Raw genomic sequence first — 20,000 nt, forward strand, 5'->3', positions numbered from 1 at the left:
CAAACGTGTGTGTGTGTGTGTGTGTGTGTGTGTGTGTGTGTGTGTGTGTGTGTGTGTGTTAGTTCTTGTATTGCTACCCTTCTTGAGACACGAAGAAGGAGAAGTATCTTCCATATGAGGAGGTGTGAACAAGTGATGACATAAATCAATAACATTGCATCTAATAGAGAGCCAAATACTAGAGTCCGTGAACATTGCTCCAAAGTCAGGAATTTTTTTTGTCGATTTAATGTGCATACAAAAGTGTGTGTGTGTGTGTGTGTGTGTGTGTGTGTGTGTGTGTGTGTGTGTGTGTGTGTGTGTGTGTGTGTGTGTGTGTGTGTGTGAGTGTGTGTGTGTGTGTGTGTTCTTGTATTTCTAGCCTTCTTGAGACACGAAGAAGGAGAAGTATCTTCCATATGAGGAGGTGTGAACAAGTGATGACATAAATCAATAACATTGCATCTAATAGACAATGTCTCATTTGTGGTGACATCTATCAAAATGAGGGTGGTCCCAAAAAAGAGGGATTTTTCAAATTGACTGCGTGTCGCTTTTAAAAGTGCTCCCTCTCTGGCCAACATATGAAATAACAAGTGTGTGTAAGACATTGAAATGCGCCCCCTTTGGTCAAAATGCATTAAAAAAATTCAAATAAAATATGTATTTAGAGACAAACTGTAATAACTTGAAGTAAATAATGAAGATTAAAATCCAATTACAAACAAAAAATTCAAAAACATATATATTAACTAAAAGTAGTCTTTTTCTCACAATGTGTTGACTTTTTTCTTATGAAATTGGGAACAATTTCTCATATTCTTTCTGTTTATGTAATATTGCAATATTTTCTCGTAAAAATATTACTTTTAAATGCAAAATGGTGACATTCTCATATAAAAGTCTGATTCGTATCACAATATTGCCAATTTTTTTGTAGTCCTTGTAAAAAAAGTGACTTTTTTAGTAAAACGTTGACTTTTGTCGAGTAAAATTCTGACTATTATTATAATATTGCCAAAATTTTAAAGTATTTCTATAAAATTGTGACTTCTGTCGAGTAAAACTGCCCAAATTTTAAACGTTTCTTGTAAAATTGCAACTTTTATTGAGCAAAATTCCAACTTTTATCATATTATTGCACAAATGTCCAGTTTTTCTTGTAAAAATGTTGACTTGCGTTGAGTAAAATGACGACTTTTATTACAATACTGCCAAAATTCTACGTTTTTCTTGTGAAATTGTGACCTTTTTCTTGTGAAATTCCCACTCATTTTTCACAACAAGCTTTTTTTATATTTGCATAGTATGTATATATTATTAATGTTGTAAATACACTTCTTTATATATCTAGAAAGGCTGGTCCTAAAGAGGGAGGCATTTTTCTCAGGTCTCAAGAAGGTAACACGTACACAAACGTGTGTGTGTGTGTGTGTGTGTGTGTGTGTGTGTGTGTGTGTGTGTGTGTGTGTGTGTGTGTGTGTGTGTGTGTGTGTGTGTGTGTGTGTGTGTGTGTGTGTGTGTGTGTGTGTGTGTGTGTGTTAGTTCTTGTATTGCTACCCTTCTTGAGACACGAAGAAGGAGAAGTATCTTCCATATGAGGAGGTGTGAACAAGTGATGACATAAATCAATAACATTGCATCTAATAGAGAGCCAAATACTAGAGTCCGTGAACATTGCTCCAAAGTCAGGAATTTTTTTGTCGATTTAATGTGCATACAAAAGTGTGTGTGTGTGTGTGTGTGTGTGTGTGTGTGTGTGTGTGTGTGTGTGTGTGTGTGTGTGTGTGTGTGTGTTCTTGTATTTCTAGCCTTCTTGAGACACGAAGAAGGAGAAGTATCTTCCATATGAGGAGGTGTGAACAAGTGATGACATAAATCAATAACATTGCATCTAATAGACAATGTCTCATTTGTGGTGACATCTATCAAAATGAGGGTGGTCCCAAAAAGGAGGGATTTTTCAAATTGACTGTGTGTCGCTTTTAAAAGTGCTCCCCCTCTGGCCAACATATGAAATAACAAGTGTGTGTAAGACATTGAAATGCGCCCCCTTTGGTCAAAATGCATTAAAAAAAAAAAAAAAAAATGTATTTAGAGACATACTGTAATAACTTGAAGTAAATATTGAAGATTAAAATCCAATTACAAACAAAAAATTCAAAAACATATATATTAACTAAAAGTAGTCTTTTTCTCACAATATGTCGACTTTTTTCTTATGAAATTGGGAACAATTTCTCATATTCTTTCTGTTTCTGTAATATTGCAATATTTTCTTGTAAAAATATTACTTTTTTTATGTAAAATGATTACTTTTAAATGCAATATGGTGACATTTTTCATATAAAAGTCTGATTTGTATCACAATATTGCCAATTTTTTTGTAGTCCTTGTAAAAAAAAGTGACTTTTTTAGTAAAACGATGACTTTTGTCGAGTAAAATTCTGACTATTATTATAATATTGCCAACATTTTAAAGTATTTCTATAAAATTGTGACTTTTGCCGAGTAAAATTGCCCAAATTTTAAACGTTTCTTGTAAAATTGCAACTTTTATTGAGCAAAATTCCAACTTTTATCATATTATTGCACAAATGTCCAGTTTTTCTTGTAAAAATGTTGACTTGCGTTGAGTAAAATGACGACTTTTGTTACAATACTGCCAAAATTCTAGGTTTTTCTTGTGAAATTGTGACCTTTTTCTTGTGAAATTCCCACTCATTTTGCACAACAAGCTTTTTTTGATATTTGCATAGTATGTATATATTATTAATGTTGTAAATACACTTCTTTATATATCTAGAAAGGCTGGTCCTAAAGAGGGAGGCATTTTTCTCCGGTCTCGAGAAGGTAACACGTACACAAACGTGTGTGCGTGTGTGTGTGTGTGTGTGTGTGTGTGTGTGTGTGTGTGTGTGTGTGTGTGTGTGTGTGTGTGTGTGTGTGTGTGTGTGTGTGTGTGTGTGTGTGTGTGTGTGTGTGTGTGTGTGTGTGTTAGTTCTTGTATTGCTGCCCTTCTTGAGACACGAAGAAGGAGAAGTATCTTCCATATGAGGAGGTGTGAACAAGTGATGACATAAATCAATAACATTGCATCTAATAGAGAGCCAAATACTAGAGTCCGTGAACATTGCTCCAAAGTCAGGAATTTTTTTTGTTGATTTAATGTGCATACAAAAGTGTGTGTGTGTGTGTGTGTGTGTGTGTGTGTGTGTGTGTGTGTGTGTGTGTGTGTGTGTGTGTGTGTGTGTGTGTGTGTGTGTGTGTGTGTGTGTGTGTGTGTGTGTGTTCTTGTATTTCTAGCCTTCTTGAGACACGAAGAAGGAGAAGTATCTTCCATATGAGGAGGTGTGAACAAGTGATGACATAAATCAATAACATTGCATCTAATAGACAATGTCTCATTTGTGGTGACATCTATCTAAATGAGGGTGGTCCCAAAAAGGAGGGATTTTTCAAATTGACTGTGTGTCGCTTTTAAAAGTGCTCCCCCTCTGGCCAACATATGAAATAACAAGTGTGTGTAAGACATTGAAATGCGCCCCCTTTGGTCAAAATGCATAAAATGTTTTTAAATAAAATATGTATTTAGAGACAAACTGTAATAACTTGAAGTAAATAATGAAGATTAAAATCCAATTACAAACAAAAAATTCAAAAACATATATATTAACTAAAAGTAGTCTTTTTGTCACAATATGTCGACTTTTTTCTTATGAAATTGGGAACAATTTCTCATATTCTTTCTGTTTCTGTAATATTGCAATATTTTCTCGTAAAAATATTACTTTTTTTATGTAGAATGATTACTTTTAAATGCAAAATGGTGACATTTTTCATATAAAAGTCTGATTCGTATCACAATATTGCCAATTTGTTTGTAGTCCTTGTAAAAAAAGTGACTTTTTTAGTAAAACGTTGACTTTTGTCGAGTACAATTCTGACTATTATTATAATATTGCCAACATTTTAAAGTATTTCTATAAAATTGAGACTTTTGCCGAGTAAAATTGCCCAAATTTTAAACTTTTCTTGTAAAATTGCAACTTTTATTGAGCAAAATTCCAACTTTTATCATATTATTGCACAAATGTCCAGTTTTTCTTGTAAAATGTTGACTTGCGTTGAGTAGAATGACGACTTTTGTTACAATACTGCCAAAATCCTAAGTTTTTCTTGTGAAATTGTGACCTTTTTCTTGCGAAATTCCCACTCATTTTTCACAACAAGCTTTTTTTATATTTGCATAGTATGAGACACGAAGAAGGAGAAGTATCTTCCATATGAGGAGGTGTGATCAAGTGATGACATAAATCAATAACATTGCATCTAATAGACAATGTCTCATTTGTGGTGACATCTATCAAAATGAGGGTGGTCCCAAAAAGGAGGGATTTTTCAAATTGACTGTGTGTCGCTTTTAAAAAGTGCTCCCCCTCTGGCCAACATATGAAATAACAAGTGTGTGTAAGACATTGAAATGCGCCCCTTTTGGTCAAAATGCATTAAAAAAAATTAAATAAAATATGTATTTAGAGACAAACTGTAATAATTTGAAGTAAATAATGAAGATTAAAATCCAATTACAAACAAAAAATTCAAAAACATATATATTAACTAAAAGTAGTCTTTTTGTCACAATATGTCGACTTTTTTCTGATGAAATTGGGAACAATTTCTCATATTCTTTCTGTTTCTGTAATATTGCAATATTTTCTCGTAAAAATATTACTTTTTTTATGTAAAATGATTACTTTTAAATGCAATATGGTGACATTTTTCATATAAAAGTCTGATATGTATCACAATATTGCCAATTTTTTTGTAGCCCTTGTAAAAAAAGTGACTTTTTTAGTAAAACGTTGACTTTTGTCGAGTAAAATTCTGACTATTATTATAATATTGCCAACATTTTAAAGTATTTCTATAAAATTGTGACTTTTGTCAAGTAAAATTGCCCAAATTTTAAACGTTTCTTGTAAAATTGCAACTTTTATTGAGTAAAATTCCAACTTTTATCATATTATTGCACAAATGTCCAGTTTTTCTTGTAAAATGTTGACTTGCGTTGAGTAAAATGACGACTTCTGTTACAATACTGCCAAAATTCTACGTTTTTCTTGTGAAATTGTGACCTTTTTCTTGTGAAATTCCCACTCATTTTTCACAACAAGCTTTTTTTATATTTGCATAGTATGAGACATGAAGAAGGAGAAGTATCTTCCATATGAGGAGGTGTGAACAAGTGATGACATAAATCAATAACATTGCATCTAATAGACAATGTCTCATTTGTGGTGACATCTATCAAAATGAGGGTGGTCCCAAAAAGGAGGGATTTTTCAAATTGACTGTGTGTCGCTTTTAAAAGTGCTCCCCCTCTGGCCAACATATGAAATAACAAGTGTGTGTAAGACATTGAAATGCGCCCCCTTTGGTCAAAATGCATTAAAAAAATTAAAATAAAATATGTATATAGAGACAAACTGTAATAACTTGAAAAAAATAATGAAGTTTAAAATCCAATTACAAACAAAAAATTCCAAAACATATAAATGAACTAAAAGCAGTATTTTTCTCACAATGTGTCGACTTTTTTCTTATGAAATTGGGAACAATTTCTCATATTTTTTCTGTTTCTGTAATATTGCAATATTTTCTCATAAAAATATTACTTTTTCTATGTAGAATGATTACTTTTAAATGCAAAATGGTGACATTTTTCATATAAAAGTCTGATTCGTATCACAATATTGCCAATTTTTTTGTAGTTCTTGTAAAAAAGTGACTGTTTTAGTAAAACGATGACTTTTGTCATCATTTTGCTGAGTAAAATTCCGACTATTATTATAATATTGCCAACATTTTAAAGTATTTCTATAAAATTGTGACTTTTGTCGAGTAAAATTGCCCAAATTTTAAACGTTTCTTGTAAAATTGCAACTTTTATTGAGCAAAATTCCAACTTTTATCATATTATTGCGCAAATGTCCAGTTTTTCTTGTAAAAATGTTGACTTGCGTTGAGTGAAATGACGACTTTTGTTACAATACTGCCAAAATTCTACGTTATTCTTGTGAAATTGTGACCTTTTTCTTGTGAAATTCCCACTCATTTTTCACAACAAGCTTTTTTTTATATTTGCATAGTATGTATATATTATTAATGTTGTAAATACACTTCTTTATATATCTAGAAAGGCTGGTCCTAAAGAGGGAGGCATTTTTCTCCGGTCTCGAGAAGGTAACACGTACACAAACGTGTGTGCGTGTGTGTGTGTGTGTGTGTTAGTTCTTGTATTGCTACCCTTCTTGAGACATGAAGAAGGAGAAGTATCTTCCATATGAGGAGGTGTGAACAAGTGATGACATGAATCAATAACATTGCATCTAATAGACAATGTCTCATTTGTGGTGACATCTATCAAAATGAGGGTGGTCCCAAAAAAGAGGGATTTTTCAAATTGACTGTGTGTCGCTTTTAAAAGTGCTCCCCCTCTGGCCAACATATGAAATAACAAGTGTGTGTAAGAAATTGAAATGCGCCCCCTTTGGTCAAAATGCATTAAAAAATTAAAATAAAATATGTATTTAGAGACAAACTGTAATAACTTGAAGTAAATAATGAAGATTAAAAACCAATTACAAACAAAAAATTCAAAAACATATATATTAACTAAAAGTAGTCTTTTTCTCACAATGTGTCGACTTTTTTCTTATGAAATTGGGAACAATTTCTCATATTCTTTCTGTTTCTGTAATATTGCAATATTTTCTCGTAAAAATATTACGTTTTCTATGTAGAATTATTACTTTTAAATGCAAAATGGTGACATTTTTCATATAAAAGTCTGATTTGTATCACAATATTGCCAATTTTTTTGTAGTCCTTGTAAAAAAAAGTGACTTTTTTAGTAAAACGATGACTTTTGTCATTATTTTGCCGAGTGAAATTCTGACTATTATTATAATATTGCCAAAATTTTAAAGTATTTCTATAAAATTGTGACTTTTGTCGAGTAAAACTGCCCAAATTTTAAACTTTTCTTGTAAAATTGCAACTTTTATTGAGCAAAATTCCAACTTTTATCATATTATTGCACAAATGTCCAGTTTTTCTTGTAAAAATGTTGACTTGCGTTGAGTAAAATGACGACTTTTGTTACAATACTGCCAAAATTCTACGTTTTTCTTGTGAAATTGTGACCTTTTTCTTGTGAAATTCCCACTCATTTTGCACAACAAGCTTTTTTTTATATTTGCATAGTATGTATATATTATTAATGTTGTAAATACACTTCTTTATATATCTAGAAAGGCTGGTCCTAAAGAGGGAGGCATTTTTCTCCGGTCTCGAGAAGGTAACACGTACACAAACGTGTGTGTGCGTGTGTGTGTGTGTGTGTGTGTGTGTGTGTGTGTGTGTGTGTGTGTGTGTGTGGTGTGTGTGTGTGTGTGTGTGTGTGTGTGTGTGTGTGTGTGTGTGTGTGTGTGTGTGTGTGTGTGTTAGTTCTTGTATTGCTGCCCTTCTTGAGACACGAAGAAGGAGAAGTATCTTCCATATGAGGAGGTGTGAACAAGTGATGACATAAATCAATAACATTGCATCTAATAGAGAGCCAAATACTAGAGTCCGTGAACATTGCTCCAAAGTCAGGAATTTTTTTGTTGATTTAATGTGCATACAAAAGTGTGCGTGTGTGTGTGTGTGTGTGTGTGTGTGTGTGTGTGTGTGTGTGTGTGTGTGTGTGTGTGTGTGTGTGTGTGTGTGTGTGTGTGTGTTCTTGTATTTCTAGCCTTCTTGAGACACGAAGAAGGAGAAGTATCTTCCATATGAGGAGGTGTGAACAAGTGATGACATAAATCAATAACATTGCATCTAATAGACAATGTCTCATTTGTGGTGACATCTATCAAAATGAGGGTGGTCCCAAAAAGGAGGGATTTTTTCAAATTGACTGTGTGTCGCTTTTAAAAGTGCTCCCCCTCTGGCCAACATATGAAATAACAAGTGTGTGTAAGACATTAAAATGCGCCCCCTTTGGTCAAAATGCATTAAAAAAATTAAAATAAAATATGTATTTAGAGAAAAACTGTAATAACTTGAAGTAAATAATGAAGATTAAAAACCAATTACAAACAAAAAATTCAAAAACATATATATTAACTAAAAGTAGTCTTTTTGTCACAATATGTCGACTTTTTTCTTATGAAATTGGGAACAATTTCTCATATTCTTTCTGTTTCTGTAATATTGCGATTTTTCTCGTAAAAATATTACTTTTTTTATGTAAAATGATTACTTTTAAATGCAAAATGGTGACATTTTTCATATAAAAGTCTGATTTGTATCACAATATTGCCAATTTTTTTGTAGTCCTTGTAAAAAAAGTGACTTTTTTAGTAAAACGATGACTTTTGTCATCATTTTGCCGAGTGAAATTCGGACTATTATTATAATATTGCCAACATTTTAAAGTATTTCTATACTTTTGTCGAGTAAAACTGCCCAAATTTTAAACTTTTCTTGTAAAATTGCAACTTTTATTGAGCAAAATTCCAACTTGTATCATATTATTGCACAAATGTCCAGTTTTTCTTGTAGAAATGTTGACTTGCGTTGAGTAAAATGACGACTTTTGTTACAATACTGCCAAAATTCTACATTTTTCTTGTGAAATTGTGACCTTTTTCTTGTGAAATTCCCACTCATTTTTCACAACAAGCTTTTTTTTATATTTGCATAGTATGTATATATTATTAATGTTGTAAATACACTTCTTTATATATCTAGAAAGGCTGGTCCTAAAGAGGGAGGCATTTTTCTCAGGTCTCAAGAAGGTAACACGTACACAAACGTGTGTGCGTGTGTGTGTGTGTGTGTGTGTTAGTTCTTGTATTGCTACCCTTCTTGAGACATGAAGAAGGAGAAGTATCTTCCATATGAGGAGGTGTGAACAAGTGATGACATAAATCAATAACATTGCATCTAATAGACAATGTCTCATTTGTGGTGACATCTATCAAAATGAGGGTGGTCCCAAAAAGGAGGGATTTTTCAAATTGACTGTGTGTCCCTTTTAAAAGTGCTCCCCCTCTGGCCAACATATGAAATAACAAGTGTGTGTAAGACATTGAAATGCGCCCCCTTTGGTCAAAATGCATTAAAAAAAATTAAAATAAAATATGTATATAGAGACAAACTGTAATAACTTGAAAAAAATAATGAAGTTTAAAATCCAATTACAAACAAAACATTCCAAAACATATAAATGAACTAAAAGCAGTATTTTTCTCACAATGTGTCGACTTTTTTCTTATGAAATTGGGAACAATTTTTCATATTTTTTCTGTTTCTGTAATATTGCAATATTTTCTCATAAAAATATTACTTTTTCTATGTAGAATGATTACTTTTAAATGCAAAATGGTGACATTTTTCATATAAAAGTCTGATTTGTATCACAATATTGCCAATTTTTTTGTAGTCCTTGTAAAAAAAGTGACTTTTTTAGTAAAACGTTGACTTTTGTCAAGTAAAATTCTGACTATTATTATAATATTGCCAACATTTTAAAGTATTTCTATAAAATTGTGACTTCTGCCGAGTAAAATTGCCCAAATTTTAAACGTTTCTTGTAAAATTGCAACTTTTATTGAGCAAAATTCCAACTTTTATCATATTATTGCACAAATGTCCAGTTTTTCTTGTAAAATGTTGACTTGCGTTGAGTAAAATGACGACTTTTGTTACAATACTGCCAAAATCCTACGTTTTTCTTGTGAAATTGTGACCTTTTTCTTGTGAAATTCCCACTCATTTTTCACAACAAGCTTTTTTTTATATTTGCATAGTATGAGACACGAAGAAGGAGAAGTATCTTCCATATGAGGAGGTGTGAACAAGTGATGACATAAATCAATAACATTGCATCTAATAGACAATGTCTCATTTGTGGTGACATCTATCAAAATGAGGGTGGTCCCAAAAAAAGAGGGATTTTTCAAATTGACTGTGTGTCGCTTTTAAAAGTGCTCCCCCTCTGGCCAACATATGAAATAACAAGTGTGTGTAAGACATTGAAATGCGCCCCCTTTGGTCAAAATGCATTAAAAAAATTAAAATAAAATATGTATTTAGAGACAAACTGTAATAACTTGAAGTAAATAATGAAGATTAAAATCCAATTACAAACAAAAAATTCAAAAACATATATATTAACTAAAAGTAGTCTTTTTGTCACAATATGTCGACTTTTTTCTCATGAAATTGGGAACAATTTCTCATATTCTTTCTGTTTCTGTAATATTGCAATATTTTCTCGTAAAAATATTACCTTTTTTATGTAAAATGATTACTTTTAAATGCAAAATGGTGACATTTTTCATATAAAAGTCTGATTTGTATCACAATATTGCCAATTTTTTTGTAGTTCTTGTAAAAAAGTGACTGTTTTAGTAAAACGATGACTTTTGTCATCATTTTGCCGAGTAAAATTCGGACTATTATTATAATATTGCCAACATTTTAAAGTATTTCTATAAAATTGTGACTTTTGTCGAGTAAAATTGCCCAAATTTTAAACGTTTCTTGTAAAATTGCAACTTTTATTGAGCAAAATTCCAACTTGTATCATAATATTGCACAAATGTCCAGTTTTTCTTGTAAAAATGTTGACTTGCGTTGAGTAAAATGACGACTTTTGTTACAATACTGCCAAAATTCTACGTTTTTCTTGTGAAATTGTGACCTTTTTCTTGTGAAATTCCCACTCATTTTTCACAACAAGCTTTTTTTATATTTGCATAGTATGTATATATTATTAATGTTGTAAATACACTTCTTTATATATCTAGAAAGGCTGGTCCTAAAGAGGGAGGCATTTTTCTCAGGTCTCGAGTAGGTAACACGTACACAAATGTGTGTGTGTGTGTGTGTGTGTGTGTGTGTGTGTGTGTGTGTGTGTGTGTGTGTGTGTGTGTGTGTGTGTGTGTGTGTGTGTGTGTGTGTGTGTGTGTGTGTGTGTGTGTGTGTGTGTGTGTGTGTGTGTTGCTACCCTTCTTGAGACACGAAGAAGGAGAAGTATCTTCCATATGAGGTGTGAACAATTGATGACATAAATCAATAACATTGCATCTAATAGAGAGGCAAATACTAGAGTCCGTGAACATTGCTCCAAAGTCAGGAATTTTTTTTGTTGATTTAATGTGCATACAAAAGTGTGTGTGTGTGTGTGTTCTTGTATTTCTAGCCTTCTTGAGACACGAAGAAGGAGAAGTATCTTCCATATGAGGAGGTGTGAACAAGTGATGACATAAATCAATAACATTGCATCTAATAGACAATGTCTCATTTGTGGTGACATCTATCTAAATGAGGGTGGTCCCAAAAAGGAGGGATTTTTTCAAATTGACTGTGTGTCGCTTTTAAAAGTGCTCCCCCTCTGGCCAACATATGAAATAACAAGTGTGTGTAAGACATTGAAATGCTCCCCCTTTGGTCAAAATGCATTAAAAAAATTAAAATAAAATATGTATTTAGAGACAAACTGTAATAACTTGAAGTAAATAATGAAGATTAAAATCCAATTACAAACAAAAAATTCAAAAACATATATATTAACTAAAAGTAGTCTTTTTCTCACAATGTGTCGACTTTTTTCTTATGAAATTGGGAACAATTTCTCATATTCTTTCTGTTTCTGTAATATTGCAATATTTTCTCGTAAAAATATTACGTTTTCTATGTAGAATTATTACTTTTAAATGCAAAATGGTGACATTTTTCATATAAAAGTCTGATTTGTATCACAATATTGCCAATTTTTTTGTAGTCCTTGTAAAAAAAGTGACTTTTTTAGTAAAACGACGACTTTTGTAATCATTTTGCCGAGTGAAATTCGGACTATTATTATAATATTGCCAACATTTTAAAGTATTTCTATAAAATTGTGACTTTTGCCGAGTAAAACTGCCCAAATTTTAAACTTTTCTTGTAAAATTGCAACGTTTATTGAGTAAAATTCCAACTTTTATCATATTATTGCACAAATGTCCAGTTTTTCTTGTAAAATGTTGACTTGCGTTGAGTAAAATGACGACTTTTGTTACAATACTGCCAAAAATCTAAGTTTTTCTTGTGAAATTGTGACCTTTTTCTTGTGAAATTCCCACTCATTTTGCACAACAAGCTTTTTTTTATATTTGCATAGTATGTATATATTATTAATGTTGTAAATACACTTCTTTATATATCTAGAAAGGCTGGTCCTAAAGAGGGAGGCATTTTTCTCCGGTCTCGAGAAGGTAACACGTACACAAACGTGTGTGTGTGTGTGTGTGTGTGTGTGTGTGTGTGTGTGTGTGTGTGTGTGAAGCAAACATTCCAAGACGTGCGTGCATATACGTGTGCGTCTTGTAAACACCCCCCATCCCTCCCTCCGGTGCAAGGCCAGACCTCAGATTAGTCTTGTTGACTCGGCAAGGACACCCTGTCAGACACGGGCTGTAGGGGAACTACACGCACACACCTACACACACACCTCCACGCACACACACCTACACGCACGTTAATTCGCCGGGCACGCTCCCAGGCAATCGCACCAAGGCTCATTAATTCCCCCAGCATATACATCCATTCCCACCACGCCCGGCCGGGTCCTGGGACGTAACGTGGGAACAGAGCGGCTGACACACTCGCCATCTGCTGGTGACTTCCCTCAAGCGCTCCTTCATTAACACGATATCACTCAGTTAGGTGGTGTGACACTACTCACTACCTTTGTTTTGTCTAATGAACCAATCAGGAAGTGTTAATTAGGCGTGTGCGATACGGCCTAAAATCTATATCACGATATATATATATATATTTCTAACGCACAAAAGCAGTGAAGTTGTCACGTTGTGTAAATGGTAAACACAAAGAGAATACAACAAATCCTTTTCAACTGCAAAGATAAGATATTACTTTATTTTTGCAAATTTTAGCTCATTTGGAATTTGATGCCTGCGACATGTTTCAAAAAAGCTGGCACAAGTGGCAAAAAGGAGTGAGAAAGTTGAGGAATGCTCATCAAAAGACTTATTTGGAACATCCCACAGGTGAACAGGCTAATTGGGAACAGGTGGGTGCCATGATTGGGTGCAAAAGCAGCTTCCGTGAAACGCTCAGTCGTTCACAAACAAGGACGGGGCGAGGGTCACCACTTTGTCAAAAAAAATGCCTGAGCAAATTGTTGAAGAACAACATTTCTCAAGCAGCTATTGCAAGGAATTTAGGGATTTCACCATCTACGCTCCGTAATATCATCAAAAGGTTCAGACGATCTGGAGAAATCACTGCACGTAAGCCATGATATTACACACCTTGGATCCCTCAGGCGGCACTGCATCAAAAAGCCACATCAGTGTGTAAAGGATATCACCACATGGGCTCAGGAACACTTCAGAAAACCACTGTCGGTAACTACAGTTGGTTGCTACATCTGTAAATGCAAGTTAAAACTCTGCTATGCAAAGCCAAAGCCATTTATCAACAACACCCAGAAACGCTTCGCCTGGCCCGAGCTCATCTAAGATGGACTGATGCAAAGTGGAAAAGTGTTCTGTGGTCTGACGAGTCCACATTTCAAATTGTTTTTGGAAAACTGTGGACGTCGTGTCCTCTGGACCAAAGAGGAAAAGAACCATCCGGACTGTTCTGGGGTGAAAGTGTAAAAGGCAGCATGTGTGATGGTATGGGGGTGTATTAGTGGCCAAGACATGGGTAACTTACACATCTGTGAAGGCGCCATTAATGCTGAAAGGTACATACAGCTTTTGGAGCAACATATGGGGCGGCTTGGCGTAGTGGGTAGAGCGGCCTTGCCAGAAACCTGAGGGTTGCAGGTTCGCTCCCCGCCTCTTACCATCCAAAAATCGCTGCCGTTGTGTCCTTGGGCAGGACACTTCACCCTTGCCCCCGGTGCCGCTCACACCGGAGAATGAATGATGAATGAATGAGTTGTAAAAATGAATGATGGGTTCTCACTTCTCTGTGAAGCGCTTTGAGTGTCTAGAAAAGCGCTATATAAATCTAATCCATTATTATTATTATTATATGTTGCCATCCAAGCAAGGTTACCATGGACGCCCCTGCTTATTTCAGCAAGACAATGCCAAGCCACGTAGCTTTGTAGTAAAAGAGTGCGGGTACTAGGCTGGCCTGCCTGTAGTCCAGACATTGAAAATGTGTGAAGGCTAAAATATGAGAAGGGAGACTGTTGAACAACTTAAAGCAAGAATGGGAAAGAATTCCACTTCAAAAATGTGTCTCCTCAGTTCCCAAACCTTTACTGAGTGTTGTTAAAAGGAAAGGCCATGTAACACAGTGGTAAAAATTTAGTTTTTGCAATGTGTTGCTGCCATTCAATTCTAAGTTCATGATTATTTGCAAAAAAAAACTAAAGTTTCTGAGTGTGAACATGAAATATCTTGTCTTTGCAGTCTATTTAATTGAATATAAGTTGAAAAGGTGTTGCAAATCAAGGTATCAATATGAATTTATTTTTTTTAAGTGTAAACATACAAAATTAGCTAAAAAAAAAAAGATAGCATAAAACGTTAGCGTGCAAATTTAAGAGACATTAGCAAAATTCCAAGATGGCGCAAAGTTTAAAAAAAGGTTCATTCAAAATGAGCTAAAAAGCTAACATGAAACGTTAGCATGCTAGCACATGACTAAGAGGAAATACCAAAGTGTAATATTTGTAGGTGTAAACATACAACATTTGCAAAAAAAGCTAGCATAAAAGGATAAGAGATATAAAAAAATCATGATTTTTAGGTTTAAAAATATCAAAGCTGGGCAAAAAGTGTGTGAACTTCTCCCTCTACCTTCCAGAAGACAGAAAGCTCTTTGTGGGCATGCTCAACAAGCAACAGTCCGAAGACGACGTGCGGCGTCTCTTCGAGTCCTTTGGCAGCATCGAGGAGTGCACCATCCTTAGAGGTCCTGACGGGAACAGCAAAGGTGAGTTTGAAGTTTGAAGTTGAACTGAAATACTGGCAGAATGTAGTGTGAATGTATGAATAGTTTGAATGTTAAAGAGTTTTAATTTCCAGGAAAACGGGAATTTTGGTTTGGAACTTGGGAAAGTGTTAGTTTGAATGTCCGGGATGAGTTGAATGTGTTTATGTTGGAATGCTTTGAATAGCTTGAAAAATGTGGGAATTGTGCAACTTGGAAAAATGTCCCATTCCTTTCAATGGGAACTTCCTGGAAATTTGTGAATTTGGGGAAAAGCGGGATTTAAAAAAAAAAATGATTAGGAGCATGAATGTCCTGAATGAGCTGAATTGGTTGGTGTTGGAATCGTTTAAATCGGTCAAGAAATGTTGAAATAGTAACAGTTTTTCAATTGAAAAATGGTATTATGGAATTTCGGGGAAACCGGGAATTTTTCAGATTCGTAAACCAACTTGTTTTTTTGTCCTGATTAAGAGGAATGTTTTGACGGTGGAACGCTTGAAATGGGTTGAAAAATGTGAAAGGAGTCATCGCACTAAAAAAAGGTTGGAATTAAGGTTAGAAACAAACAGGAATTCCTGGAAATGTGTTGAGTGTACAAAAATGGTAGTTTGAATTTCCAGAATTAGTTGAATGTGTTGAAGGTTAACTGGTTTGAAACGGTTGAAAAATGTGGGATTTGTGCAACTTGGAAAAATGTCCCATTCATTTCAATGGGAATTTCCTGGAAATTTGCGAATTTTGGGAAAAGTGGGGTTTTGTTGAAAATTATTAGGAGCATGAATGTCCTGAATGAGCTGAATTGGTTGGTGTTGGAATTGTTTGAATCGGTCAAGAAATGTTGAAGTAGTAACAGTTTTTCAATTGAAAAATGGTATTATGGAATTTCAGGAAAACCGGGAATTTTTCGGGTTCGTAAACCAACTTGTTTTTTGTCCTGACTAAGAGGAATGTTTGGACGGTGGAACGCTTGAAATGGGTTGAAAAATGTGAAAGGAGTCATCGAACTAAAAAAAGGTTGGAATTAAGGTTAGAAACAAACAGGAATTCCTGGAAATGTGTTGAACGTGGAAAAATGGTTGTTTGGATTTCCAGGATGAGTTGAATGTGTTGAAGGTGGAATGGTTTGAATCGGTTGAAAAATGTGGAAATGGTGGAAGTTTGAAAAAAGGCCAATTTATTTTCAATGGGGAAAAATGTCCTGGAAAACCTGGAATTCTGGGAAATCTGGGAATTTGGGGGGATTTGTCAAGGGAAAGCCCGCGATTCCTGAATAGGCTGAACAGTTTGAAGTTGGAACGCTTTGAAAAATGTGGAAGGTAGAGCGTGCAAAATCCGGCGCGTTGGTAGTCCTGAGTAAAAAAATTAAAATAAAACGTACCAAAATGTATTTCGATACTTTTCTAAATAAAGGGGACCACAAAAAATGTCATTATTGTCTTTATTGTAACAAAACATCTTAGTGTACATGAAACAATATAAGTTAGTTAAGTTAAAGTAGCAATGATTGTCACTAGGGATGTCCGATAATGGCTTTTTGCCGATATCCGATATGCCGATATTGTCCAACTCTTTAATTACCGATACCGATATCAACCGATACCGATATCAACCGATATATACAGTCGTGGAATTAACACATTATTATGCCTAATTTGGACAACCAGGTATGGTGAAGATAAGGTACTTTTTTTTAAAAATGAATCAAATAAAATAAGATGAATAAATTAAAAACATTTTCTTGAATAAAAAAATAAAGTAAAACAATATAAAAACAGTTACATAGAAACTAGTAATGAATGAAAATGAGTAAAATGAACTTTTAAAGGTTAGTACTATTAGTGGACCAGCAGCACGCACAATCATGTGTGCTTACGGACTGTATCCCTTGCAGACTGTATTGATATATATTGATATATAATGTAGGAACCAGAATATTGATAACAGAAAGAAATGGGGGGAGGGAGTTTTTTTGGGTTGGTGCACTAATTGTAAGTGTATCTTGTGTTTTTTATGTTGATTTAATTTAAAAAAACAAAAATACAAAAAAAAACACCGATACAGATAATAAAAAAACCGATACCGATAATTTCCGATATTACATTTTAACGCATTTATCGGCCGATAATATTGGCAGGCCGATATTATCGGACATCCCTACCTACAACCCTAATATATATATATATATATATATATATATATATATATATATATATATATATATATATATATATATATATATATATATATATATATATATATATATATATATAGCCCAGCCCCTGGTCACATTTTTATAACCCAAGGACCCCTGGTCTACTTAAAACATTTGATATAATTAACAACGAAAGCCATTCCTACATTGTTGGCTGTTACATGACTGCCATGTGGCCCTCAATCACATCCCTGCTCTCAGTGGTGTGGCCCTCAATCACATCCCTGCTCTCAGTGGTGTGGCCCTCAATCACATCCCTGCTCTCAGTGGTGTGGCCCTCAATCACATCCCTACTCTCAGTGGTGTGGCCCTCAATCACATCCCTGCTCTCAGTGGTGTGGCCCTCAATCACATCCCTGCTCTCAGTGGTGTGGCCCTCAATCACATCCCTGCTCTCAGTGGTGTGGCCCTCAAATCACATCCCTGCTCTCAGTGGTGTGGCCCTCAATCACATCCCTGCTCTCAGTGGTGTGGCCCTCAATCACATCCCTACTCTCAGTGGTGTGGCCCTCAAATCACATCCCTGCTCTCAGTGGTGTGGCCCTCAATCACATCCCTGCTCTCAGTGGTGTGGCCCTCAATCACATCCCTACTCTCAGTGGTGTGGCCCTCAAATCACATCCCTGCTCTCAGTGGTGTGGCCCTCAATCACATCCCTGCTCTCAGTGGTGTGGCCCTCAATCACATCCCTACTCTCAGTGATGTGGCCCTCAAATCACATCCCTGCTCTCAGTGATGTGGCCCTCAATCACATCCCTGCTCTCAGTGGTGTGGCCCTCAATCACATCCCTACTCTCAGTGGTGTGGCCCTCAAATCACATCCCTGCTCTCAGTGGTGTGGCCCTCAATCACATCCCTGCTCTCAGTGGTGTGGCCCTCAATCACATCCCTACTCTCAGTGGTGTGGCCCTCAAATCACATCCCTGCTCTCAGTGGTGTGGCCCTCAATCACATCCCTGCTCTCAGTGGTGTGGCCCTCAATCACATCCCTACTCTCAGTGATGTGGCCCTCAAATCACATCCCTGCTCTCAGTGATGTGGCCCTCAATCACATCCCTGCTCTCAGTGATGTGGCCCTCAATCACATCCCTGCTCTCAGTGGTGTGGCCCTCAATCACATCCCTACTCTCAGTGATGTGGCCCTCAAATCACATCCCTGCTCTCAGTGATGTGGCCCTCAATCACATCCCTGCTCTCAGTGATGTGGCCCTCAATCACATCCCTGCTCTCAGTGGTGTGGCCCTCAATCACATCCCTACTCTCAGTGATGTGGCCCTCAAATCACATCCCTGCTCTCAGTGGTGTGGCCCTCAATCACATCCCTGCTCTCAGTGATGTGGCCCTCAAATCACATCCCTGCTCTCAGTGATGTGGCCCTCAAATCACATCCCTGCTCTCAGTGATGTGGCCCTCAATCACATCCCTGCTCTCAGTGATGTGGCCCTCAATCACATCCCTGCTCTCAGTCAGGCCACAAGACACCTTCACAGCCATAGGGCGGGTGTCAAGCCAGTGAGAAGGTCTTTCTGAGTGTTGTCAGGGTGCCACAGTGCTTGAACTTATCACGGGGCTTAGCTGTCCAGAACTAAGCCCGATGATTACGGGGGGTCTTGATGGTTCTGATGAAGCTCCATTAAGGAGACTCCATCAGCTGAGTGGGCTTCAGCTCCATAATTACTCATCACTCACATTCATCAACGGGGCCTCCTCAATATTAATGTTGTGGCGTGTTTAGTCCGCTTGTTCAGCATCCATGCAGACACACTTTACATCAGGCCTGGACACAAACATGTGCAAGTTTGAAACATGCTCAATTTATCTTCAATGGGAAAAAATGTCCATCAATTCTAGGACATCCAGGAATTGTTTCATAATTGTTGAAGTAGAGCACACAATTCCTGAACAGGCTGAATATTTTGAAGTTGGAACGGTTAGAATCGGGTAAAAAATGTGGGAGTTGTAGAACTTTGAAAAATGTCCCATTGATTTCAATTGGAATTTCATGGAAAATTTGGGAATTTCGGGAAAAGCGGGAATTTTTTTGAAAATGCTTAAAAAAAAATGGAATGTTCTGAATGAGTTGAAATGTGTTAGAATTAGAGATGTTCGATAATATCGGCCTGCCGATATTATCGGCCGATATATGCGTTAAAATGTAATATCGGAAATTATCGGTATCGGTTTTTTTATTATCTGTATCGTTGTTTTTTTTGTTTTTTGTTTTTTGTTTTGTTTTTTTTAGTTAAATCAACATAAAAAACACAAGATACACTTACAATTAATGCACCAACCCAAAAAACCTCCCTCCTCATTCACACAAAAGGGTTGTTTCTTTCTGTTATTAATATTCTGGTTCCTACATTATATATCAATATATATCAATACAGTCTGCAAGGGATACAGTCCGTAAGCACACATGATTGTGCGTGCTGCTGCTCCACTAATAGTACTAACCTTTAACAGTTAATGTTACTCATTTTCATTAATTACTAGTTTCTATGTAACTGTTTTTATATTGTTGTACTTTCTTTTTTATTCAAGAAAATGTTTTTAATTTATTTATCTTATTTTACTAATTTTTTTTAAAAAGTACCTTATCTTCACCATACCTGGTTGTCCAAATTAGACATAATAATGTGTTAATTCCACGACTGTATATATCGGTTGATATCGGTATCGGTTGATATCGGTATCGGTAATCAAAGAGTTGGACAATATCGGAATATCGGATATCGGCAAAAAGCCATTATCGGACATCCCTAGTTAGAATGTTTCAAATCGGTCGAGAAATGTTGAA

At 35.4% G+C, this 20,000-nt stretch overlaps 1 protein-coding gene across 5 annotated transcripts in view; it reads left to right on the plus strand.

Annotated features, from left to right (window-relative positions):
• Positions 1-20,000, plus strand: part of celf4 (CUGBP, Elav-like family member 4) — an 81,755-nt gene that overhangs the window by 11,147 nt on the left and 50,608 nt on the right. For 4 of the 5 annotated variants that reach the window (XM_062043353.1, XM_062043356.1, XM_062043382.1 and 1 more), the window contains exon 2: positions 14,863-14,991. In XM_062043353.1, coding sequence (XP_061899337.1) covers positions 14,863-14,991 — 129 coding nt within the window. The remainder of the gene's footprint in view (positions 1-14,862; positions 14,992-20,000) is intronic. The other variant, XM_062043366.1, reaches the window with a different exon arrangement.

This window comes from Entelurus aequoreus, linkage group LG01 (genome assembly GCF_033978785.1).
Source record: "Entelurus aequoreus isolate RoL-2023_Sb linkage group LG01, RoL_Eaeq_v1.1, whole genome shotgun sequence".
In the NCBI taxonomy this organism is placed as follows: Eukaryota; Metazoa; Chordata; class Actinopteri; order Syngnathiformes; family Syngnathidae; genus Entelurus; species Entelurus aequoreus.